We start from the raw sequence: 10,571 nt of genomic DNA, 5'->3' as shown, positions 1-10,571 counted from the left end.
GTGTGTGTGTGTGTGTGTGTGTGTGTGTGTGGCCTGTTATCCCTCAGACAGGAGGACCAGGAGTTCAAAACAAAAGCAAAGAGGAGAGGAGAGGCAGAAGAGAGAGAGAGAGAGAGAGAGAGAGAGAGAGAGAGAGAGAGAGAGAGAGAGAGAGAGGGCAAAGAAAAGGAATATGGAATGGAGTTTTATGGTTGGTGCGCACCTGTAATTCCAATTTTTGGAATTACACCTATAAATAGCAAATAAATCTGAAAAAGTGAGCAGAATGTGGGTGTTGGCTAGCCTGAAGGTCTTTTGTGGCTTCCGGAATGGCAGCAGAAGCTGGGCCTGAAAAGAAAGTGCAGGACACCTCCGCTGCTTGGGAGGAGGGTGAGATCCAGGGCGGACCTCCACACCCCCCCCCCCTGCCCCGCGGGCGGGCTGGGGAGCGAGCAGGGCGTCTCCTGGCCGCCAGGGGCCGGGCTCCCGGGGATCCGCGCCCTGCTCCGCTCTGCTCCTCCTCCGGGGCGTCCCCGGCTGCCGGCCAATGGGCGGCGGGCAGTACGGAGCGGGAAGCCGAGCGCGGGGTGCCCAGCCCTCCCAGGCGTGGGGCCCGCAGCGCCAGCTCTGAGTCTTGGAATAGTCGCCGGGTTCCCGCGCGGTCCTCCCGAGCCCTCGAGGTGGCCGGTGTGCAGCGTCCTGGCGATAGCATACCCGAAGATGCAGGATGGCTGCGCGACCGCCTGTCAACCTCTCCTACCGCACCACGGGTTCCACCTGCCTGCACCCGCTCAGCCAGCTCCTCGGCATCCCGCTAGACCAGGTAACAGCCTACCACTCGCGACCCAGACCCTCGGTCTGGGGAGAGGAATGCTCCCGGGACCCTGCCCACAGCCCACAGGTGCGAGGGCTTCATTTTTGAGTTGGTTGCTTTTAATGTATGAAAGCTATCCGTCCACCTAAACCGACAAGTTGGACTGAACTTAAGTTTTGGTCTGTGATTGAATTCTTCATTAGATTCGCGAATCCAGCCTTTCCCCACCTTGTGATTTTGAATTTTGGCGATCCTACTTTAAGAATAAGTTCTGATGGAGCTGGGCGTGGTGGCTCACACCTCTAATACCAATTCTCCCGAGCCTGGGGCAGGAAAATTGCTGCATGTTCCAGTCTACTGTCTAAGTTACTGAGTGACACTCCTCAATCCCAAAACAAAGCCAAATAACAACAAAAAGTATAAAGTCCAACTAGTCAGGTGTGTAGACACATAGTATAGCATATGGTGGTGATTTTTTGTTTGTTGAGACAGCATCTGGTTGTGTAGCCCAGACTTCCTCGACACTTACTCTGTAGTCCAGGCTGGCATCGAACTCTCCATTTTACTTAGGTTGATCTAGAACTTGTGACGATCCTCCTGCCTCTTGTGTTGAGATGTTTCTCAGACCAAGAGGGCCTTTGTTACTCAGTCTTCATTCATCCCTACTGTAAGAAGCTGATGAGTAGGGTAGGGCTGGTTCTTGGGAGGATAGGAACTGTGGGGAAGTCTTTTGAACTGTTCAGGAATTGCCTGCTACCTTACTGTTAAAATTGGCAACAGTAACCTGGTAAGAAACCTTGCAAAGATGGGGGTGGGGAAGGGGGGGCTGCAGCTCAGTGGTAGAGCTTGTAGTATCCAGGAGGGTCTGGGTGCTTGCTCCAGTACTGCGGCGCGGTTGGGTTGGGGTGGGGTGGTGGGTAGGGTGGGATGGTGGGGTGGGAAGGGTGTCTCTGTAGGCTTGGTACCTCAGGCTATATGTCTGTTGATTTAAATGGACTCAGGCAGGGCAAGTTGAAGTAAGACTCCTGCTCCCCTTACTGTTTTGTTTCTGCTAAGTTTTCCCAGTTTATTTTCCCTTCTTTAGCTGGGTTTTGTGGTGCTTGCTTCCATTTCCAGTATTTGGGAGACTGAGGCAGGGAGATTGCTTTTGTTAAATGGCACCTCATCCATTTGTGTCAGGGTATGAGGCTTAACAGCTTCAAGTTGGAGACTGGCTTAGGGTGTGTGGAGAGTACCAAGCCAGCCTGGCCTACATAGTAAAACCCTGGCTCAGAAATGCAAAACAAAAGAAAAGTTTCCCATCTTCCCAGAGCTGTTTTCTTTCCTTCTTTCCATGCTAGAGCTACCTGTACCTACTGCCCCTCCATTTGTATTCCTTCAGCAATGATGAAGTTGGACCTGACTTTTGCATTGCTCATAGAGCCACTCTTACTTATCCTCTTAGGCTCTGGCTTCTGCCTTCTCAACAGTTGCAAAACTCCGAGAATCAGGAACTTGATAGAAGTGTCAGATGTTAAGTCAGCAACTCTTCACTTTGAAGTAAAGATCAGGAATCCAAGGGACCCAGGCAGACAGGCAGGCAGGCAGGCAGGCAGGCCCAAGAACAAATTCTTTCACCTGGAAATGAAATTTATTTGTTGCTGAATATCCATAGGATGAGTTCCTTTTGCACTGACCTCTCTAATTCCTACTGGGATCTATTGTAGTTGCATTTTCTATTTTATAATAATCTATTTATAATAATAGAAAATAATTTCTATTTTACAACAATCTATTTTACGGAGGGGGCTTCCCCCACTTTGTACAGAAAGAAATGGATCGGTGAAGTGCTAAGGCTAATTGAGAGGGGAGGTCCTAATGTGTTATTAAGTTTTTAGCTGCATCCACCTCTATCCCGAATGCATGCACACACTCGCAAGCCCCTGATGGATATATGTACATGAGAGCAGGTGCTCACTGAGGTCAGAAGAGGGCCTTGGATTCCCTGGGGCTGGAGTTATGAGCAACTGTGAGATGCTGGATGTGGGTGCTGGGAACAGAACTGAGTTCTCTGAAAGATCAGTTTTTGCTTTTAACCTCTGAGTTACCCAGCCCCCAAAGTAACCCTGTTTTGAACTTATGAAAAGGAAGAGGAGAACATTACAGATGTGAAGGTTTTTAGTTTATACCGCAAATGAACTCAGATCATCATGGGATGAAGGGAAAGTCATAAGGAACACTTGGCATCTCTGCGATCTTGGGTTAGCCTGACCAGCAGGCTCAGTCTGAGCAACTTGGTGGAAGAAGTGCTAATCACATGACACCTCAAATCACTTGTTTTCAGCCCTGGGAACAAAATCCCAAACCGTAATTAGTATAATTTGGGACCACACTGTGGCAGTGGGTTTGTCCTTAAAGCCTTTTCCCAGTGTCTTAAGATTTCACATTCCTATTCCTAATTTCTAATAAACTATATTTTTGTTATTGCCTTTAATCTCTGGCTTTCCCTGCATCAAGAAGCTTATTATTAGCTAGGTGGTGGCGGACACCTTTAATCCCGGCACTAGGGAGGGAGAGGCAGGTGAATCTCTGTGAGTTCGAGGCCGGGCTTGTCTACAAAGCTACACAGAGAAACCCTGTCTTGAAGGAAAACAAAAGAGAGATGGCTGATCAATTGAGAGTGCTTGCTCCTCTTCCAAACAACCTGAATTTGGTTTCCTTTACCCTTATCAGGCAGCTCACCACCATCTAACTCTAGCCCCATGCATGAGTTTGCATACATACAGATACATACACACATACACACACACACACAAACACACACACACACACAAATCAAAAGAAAATAAATAAGTCTTTTCAAAAATGTTTATTATCCTCACAACCCTGTACTATCCTCTGTGTCCTGGCTTATGAGAGGGAGGAAGTATTTGCTGCTGCTTATGTCTAGTTACCTGTTCTTGGGGCCAATCTGAAATAGGAATGCTTGTGTCCAGTTACATCTATGATGGAAACCTACAGTTTTTTTTTTTTATACCTTTATTTTAAAATGGGGACTAGGCTTGCCTGATAAGCTCCTGAAGCTGTTAAATGTAAACTCTTATTTCATGACAGGCAGATAGAACACTGCAATCCAAATGAAGTATAGGAAAATGGGGATGACTCAGAGCTTCTGCAACTTGGTAATGTTTGCTGAAAACTGTATTATGAGGTCCAGAGAGATAGCTCAGTGAGTAAAAGGGCACTCGAGGCTAGCCTGATGACTTGGGTTCAATCCTAGGGACCCAGGTGATGAGAGGAGAAAACTGACTTCCATAAGATGTTCTCTGACCTTAGCGTGTACAATATAAATGAATTAAATACACACACACACACACACACACACACACACACACACACACACACACCCTAAAAGACGAAACCCGTATTTCTAAACGAGCCTTTGTGTGGACATGGGATTATCTAGACACTAACCTTCCCTTAGGATACATTAGGCAAGAAATTCCATTTTCCACGTATGGGGAGTAGGGAGTGAAGGATGAGGGCTCATGTTCTCTGCAGAGGATTTGGCTTTGGAGTGTGACGTGATGGACTTTAAATTGAACTGCAACCTCTATGATTACAAGCCAAGGCTGACTCAACCACCTGGTTGGGACATAGAGTTCTGACATCATTCACTCGTGTCGTGTGTGGTTGTAGCTTGGTGACAAAGCTCATAGAAAAGAGTTGCTTTGCAGATTTTGAGGGATGTCAGTGTGGTGGTGGATTCTGGGGACCCAGGACATCAGCATCTAATGGTGTCCCCAAGCTTTGTGTGTCAGTTCAGCCTTAGACCATGATGCTTTGTCCCCCTCCCTCCCTCTATTCCTCCCTCCGTCTATTCCTTCCTCCCTCTATCCCTCCCTCTGCCTTTCTCTCAATTTATCATCTGCTGAAAAAAAGACAGCTAGACTTAGATTCCAGGAAATGATTCTGAGGTTAAAGTAGCCAGGGATTAAGAGTTTAACATAGGCCTGTGATTCCTTTTGAAAGAGAACTCTTGGGGCTGGAGAGATGGCTCAGTGGTTAAGAACACTTGCTGCTCTAGCAGAGGACCTGGGTTGGGTTCCAGCATTCATACAGTGGCTCATGATCATCTGTAACTCCAGTTCCAGGGGAATCTGACTTCTTTTGACCTCTGAGGGCACCAGGCATGCATGTGCTATACATACAGACAGACAAAACACTCATATGCATAAAAATAAATCTTAATTTATTTTTTAAAAGGGAGTCTATGGGCCCTCTGGTAGTGGCTCAGTATTTATCCCTAGTATACGAATGGACTTTGGGAGCCCATTCTATATAGAGGGATACTCCCTCAGCCTAGACACAATGGGGAGGGTCTAGGCTCTGCTCCAAGTGATATGACAGACTTTGAAGACTCCCCATGGAAGGCTTCACCCTCCCCTCTCTGGGGAGCAGAAAGGGGATGGGATGGGGATTTTTGGGGGGAGTAGGAGAGGATGGGAGGGTTCAGGAACAGGATTGATATGTAAAACATTTCAATTTTAAATGAAAATCATAGATATACATACATATATATATATACATACATACATACATACATACATACATACATAGTCAAGAAGACCAGCCTTGGAGACCTGGCACTAGGCTAATGGTGACACAGCAAAAGGTCATCACGCTGCCATCTGTGACCTGTAGTTTCCTTGAGCTTTCGGTCACCTGGCTGAAGTTCTTGGCTATGCTTGGGAAACCCAGGTTCTGTTCTTATCAAATTCTTGCCCTATGTTAAAAGCTTGGCTCACATTCCACAGCCATTGTTAAATACGTTAAATATTTATTTAATCTCACTAGTACCAGGTACTTGGGTGTGTGGTGAAATAAAGTCAAGCTCCCCTCTGTAGAAGTGTTTACTGTAGCAGCGGAGGGGAGGCCCACACAAGTAAACAGGTGGTGTGTACTACAAAGTTTGTAGTTGGCACCTCAGGGGAGCAGGAAGAGAAGTGTAGGGCATACTTGCCTCCTGTAGAATTTACTGTGTACAAACAAGTCCCTGGGTGAAAGTCACCTTGTATTGTGACTTTTGCTGGCTTTGCAGACTTGATTTCAAGTTCTAGTTTTTTTTCTTCATGGTTCCAGATTTTGTCCCACTTCCCAGGGGATTTTAGATGCCCAATAAATGTCTGTTGTTCATAACAGTAGATGCTAATGTTGTTAGTTACTAAAGTTCTATGCAAAGAACAGCATTTTGATTTTGTGATTTTTGGCCCTGGGGATTGAAAACACTAAGGGACAGTCTCTACCCAGGAAGTGATCCCAGCCCAGGGACCTGTTTGTTTTGAGACAGGGTTTCTCTGTGTAGTCCTGGCTGGCCTGGAACTTACTTTGCAGACCAGACCGGCCTCAAACTCACAGAGATTTGCTTGCCTCTGCCTCCTGAATGCTGGGATTAAAGGTGTACACCACCACGCCTGGCTTGGAACCTTGTTTTTAAAGGGGGAAACAGGTTGGCCTTTTGGAAGAAGGGACCTTATTCTAACACCACTATTGTCTGTGTAGCCTCCAGACTGTGACCTGGGTTAGCTATAGCTCCCCTCAGCTCAGGATGGGTGTAAACACCCATTGTGGCACAGAGCATCAGCCAAGAGAGCCACCCCCCTCCAACTCCCCTCCTCTCCATTCTTCTTTCCCTCCTTCTTGCTTCTTCTCTGGCTTCAGTCATTTTTGCAGAGTCAAATCTCTTCCCACTTAATATTCCTGTCATTGTTGGATGTCCCAAACGACTGGGTTACAAGAGGAGATTAATCTATTAGACCACAGGAACCAAGTTTCTGTTGGGTTCCGAGGGTTTCCAGAGTCCTGGGAAGCAGTGACTCAAGCATGGGTAAAATGATGCTGACCCTAAATGCTGATTTTGGTTAAGATAGGGAAGTATTTTCATAATTTGTTAGTAATCACCCATCTAAGCCAGGTGTGATGCAATTTTAGCAGTTAGAAGCTAAGACAGGAGGATTCCTGTGACTTCCAAGTCTATAGAGTGAATTCAAGAGGAAGACATTGAAGGTTTAAGGTATAAAACAATAATCATATTACAACGACACAGGAGGTCATTGCTGAGGGAGGCAAGGATGCAGGGTGCAGCAGGGGTCTTGAGGGTGGATGAAGGTTTAGAACAGTGGTTCTCAGCCTTCCTAACGCTGCAGCCCTTTAATGTAGTCCCTAGTTTTGCGGTGACCCCCAGCCATAAAATTACTTCCTTGATACTTTATAACTGTAATTTTGCTACTGCTATGAATCATGGTGTAAGTATCTGAAATACAAGTTATCTGATATGCACCCCCTGTGAAAAGATTGCTGGACTCCAAAAGGGGTTGCAACCCAAAGGTTGAGAACCATCGGTTTATCGCGCTCATTAAGGGGGTGTATTAGTCACTTTTCTTATCTCTGTGATAAAGTGACTTGTGAGAGGAAAGACATGTTTTGGCCCATAATGTGAAGGTGTAGTCTATTGTGGTGGGAAAAGTAAGGTGTTGGGAGAGGCTCTGTGGGAGATTGCATCCTTCTGTCTTAGTGGGGAAAGGCAAATGGTGGGAGACACATGAAAGCATCGGATCCTGTCTATCATGTCAGGAAGGCACAAGGTGGGAGGGGTTCTGTGGGAGCATTGGGTCCAGTCTATCATGGGGGTGGGAGGAGACAGATCCTGGGAGGGGCCAGTGGAAGCAGGAACTTGTGGTGGTTGCTTCTTCACATCCAAGGGCTTGGGAAAGCAGAGGGAGAATGAGAAGTGATGCCAGACGGCCACTCAGCATCCCATTTTCCTTAGTGAATTCTCACCTCCCCACGACTTCAAGCCAGGGCCAGCTGCTGGGGACCAAGCATTCACTCATAGGAGCCTGTGGGGGGACTTTACACATCCAAATCATAGTAGATCAAAGAAAGAGGTCAAATTAGCTACTGCACAAAATCAACTCACCGGAAATTAAATTTCCAGTTGTTTACTCTCTCTCTCTCTTTTCTCTGTGTGTGTTCGCAATGGCATATACATGTCTGTCTGTGGAAGCCAGAACACAACTTCCAGTGTCATTCTCAAGGTTGTTGTCCATCTCCTTTGAGACAGCCAGGGCCTTTCACTGGTCTAGAGCTCACCAATCAGGCTAGGCCAGCTGACCAGCCAGTCTGGGGACCCTCCCATCTCTGCATCATCAAGGCTACACTTATAAATGTGTCACCACACCAAGAAGGTTTACTTGGGTGCTGGGAATCAAATTCAGGTCCTAATGATTGTAAGGGATGAGCTTTACTGACTGATCCATTTCCTCTGGCTGTCCAACTTTCAGACCATGAATCACAGTCTGTATCTCCTTCCAGGAGCAACATGGAATGGATAGAGTTTTCAGCAGTGAAGGCTCTTGCAAAGTTAAGCAGGGATGATGAAGGATGCTGGCAAGTAGGCAAGTGTGATCACAGTGAAAAGGGAGCTGTAGAGGTCAGGGACTTGGAGGGTCAGGTGCAGAGCAAGTTCTGAAATTCTTGAGTGGAAGATTCGTGGGCTACCATGCAAGGCAGGGTGTGGCCATGGGGGTCAGGATAAAAGCCAGGTCATCTGTGCAAGCCCCAGGTGCGGAAGAGCTGATGGATTGCCCTCAGGGTTGAAGCTGCTCAAGTGTATTTGGGGCTTTGAGATGGAGAAGATTTTGAGGTGTGTAAGATCTTAGGACTGCAGAAAGTTTGGGGCAGCAGGAAGAAAGACCAAAGGAGGATATGACCTGCTGTGCTAGCCTTCCTGCATGCATTATCTCATTGAATGCTGCCACTGGGAGGAATCTGGAAGGAAAAAAGTTTTGCCGAATGGTGGAAGAAAAATGATCCCAGGCAGCAGTGGGGTTTTGGGAAAGCACTGACCCTTTTTCTCCTGACATTGACTTTGCAATTTTAGTGGTTAAGTTGAAAGGGAGGAAGGTGAGGTTAGCAGTGGCAGGGAGGAGGCCCGTGAGGAGATGAGTCACAGAGGAGGAAGTCGGGAGCCAGCACATTGGTTGGAAAGTGGAACTTGCATGTCAAGTCTGAGGTCTAGGGAGGTGCAGGTGTCTCCCCAAAGTCCCAGAATCCAATGAGTCTAGAGAGCTACCTCTGAGGTTACAGTCTTTCCTAGAGCAATACATGATTGTGGTGGAAAGTTCCTTTGTGCTTCTGAAGAGATTGCAATGGGAGGTAGAAGGTGGCTTTTGAAAGAGCTAGAGAACATCACTAGGGTGTGTTAGGGCACATAGTATAAATTTTGCATTCTTTACTGTTGGACAGGACAAGGCTTTTAGAAAAGGTCCCCATCTGTTACATATGGAGCAGGAAGACAACAGTCTTAACCCTAGGTTCTTTAGGATGCCCCTTATGCAGAATATTGGTTTATGCCACAGTGTGGTGGCCTGAAGTTTGTCCATGTGACCATGTGTTCCCTAGCATTTGAAGCAGAGAGCCTGGGATGAGGACAAGAGGTGGTCTTCACATCTCAGCCTCAAGTTACCTATGTGGCTTAACAACATTATCTGCTATACTTATTACAGGCTTATGCTATTGGCATCTAGCCAATTGTTATGGATACAGGATCTCAATCAACTGATATGCAAAACTAAGTATTCAAAAGGTGGGAGCTGGAGGAGATAGCTCATTTGGGAAAGTGCTTGCTATGCAAACATCAGGCACTTGCAATCTCAGTGTTAGGGAGGTGGAGAGAGGCAGATCTTTGGGGCAAGCCTAGCCCAGCTGACAAGTCTCAGGTCCTATGGAGAGAACCAGTCTCAATAAGCTAGACAAGCTTCAAATGAAGGAACAAGGACTTGTGGGGCTGACTGTAGTTGTGCAGTTATGAAGGGGAAGAGGAAGGATTTGAACACCGTGCTGTGACTGAAGGCTGTATGTCACACCGAACCATCTTCTCACTTCAGTGGATGGTTCATTCCCTGTCCCTCCAGTGACTTCACAGTTTCCAGCCTCTGCGCACACTTCCTCCCCTGGCACGTTATGGCTATTGTGTCTTCTTGTCTGTCTCCTGTGCCCCTAGTCCCCTCTCCCCCAGGACCTGGGAGAGCTCTTGGTTTTCCCACAGTTCTTCTTTTTGCAATGGCCATGATTATTATATTTTAAAATGTATACAGATTCCCGAGGACTGTTCAGCTGGGCCCAGCATCTTAGAGTTTGAAAAAAGGCTAAGTTTGAATGGGAATACAGTCTCCTGACTAGATAAGGAATAAAACAGTGGATGTCATCCTATATAATCCTATAGGCTGTGTTCATGCCTAAGGTGCATTTGGGTTTCTAAAAAGAAAATTATGCTGGACATGGTGGCACACACTTTTACTTTCAGCACTTGGGAGTCAGAGGCAGAGGCAGTGGAACTCTGAGTTTGAGGCTAGCCTGGTCTACATAGTGAGTCCTAGGACAGCCAGGGCTGTCCTAGACATAGTGAAACACCTCCCATCTTAAACAAGCAAGCAAACAAACAAATAAACAAAAACTCCAAACCAAAACAGCAACAACAAAAATTATAATCTTGCTCCCTGGTTTACATCTTATTGGTGTTCATAAAAGATGAATAATATTGTTGCAGCTGATTCTTTTGGTAATTTACATGAACTAATAACAACAAACACCAAGTATCATTTCCCTCGAAAGTTCCAATTTATAAAGTCAGTATTTTGTTTCCTGTGCTGGGACTGAACCCAGGGCCCCATGAATGCCAGATAAATACCGTAACGCTGAGCCACACCTCTAATCCCCACGCTTTGATTGTGCAGAT

General features: G+C 46.5%; 1 protein-coding gene across 1 annotated transcript in view; it reads left to right on the top strand.

Moving 5' to 3' along the window:
• The first annotated feature begins 541 nt into the window (after positions 1-541).
• Positions 542-10,571, top strand: part of Mboat1 (membrane bound O-acyltransferase domain containing 1) — a 94,441-nt gene continuing 84,411 nt past the window's right edge. The window contains exon 1 of the mRNA XM_051194499.1: positions 542-802. Within this exon, the coding sequence (XP_051050456.1) occupies positions 707-802 (96 nt within the window). The 5' untranslated portion in view covers positions 542-706. The remainder of the gene's footprint in view (positions 803-10,571) is intronic.

Source organism: Phodopus roborovskii, unplaced genomic scaffold, assembly GCF_943737965.1.
Source record: "Phodopus roborovskii unplaced genomic scaffold, PHOROB, whole genome shotgun sequence".
NCBI classification, from domain to species: Eukaryota; Metazoa; Chordata; class Mammalia; order Rodentia; family Cricetidae; genus Phodopus; species Phodopus roborovskii.
Note: the sequence above shows the minus strand (reverse complement) of the source record. Positions and strands in the feature narration are given on the sequence as shown.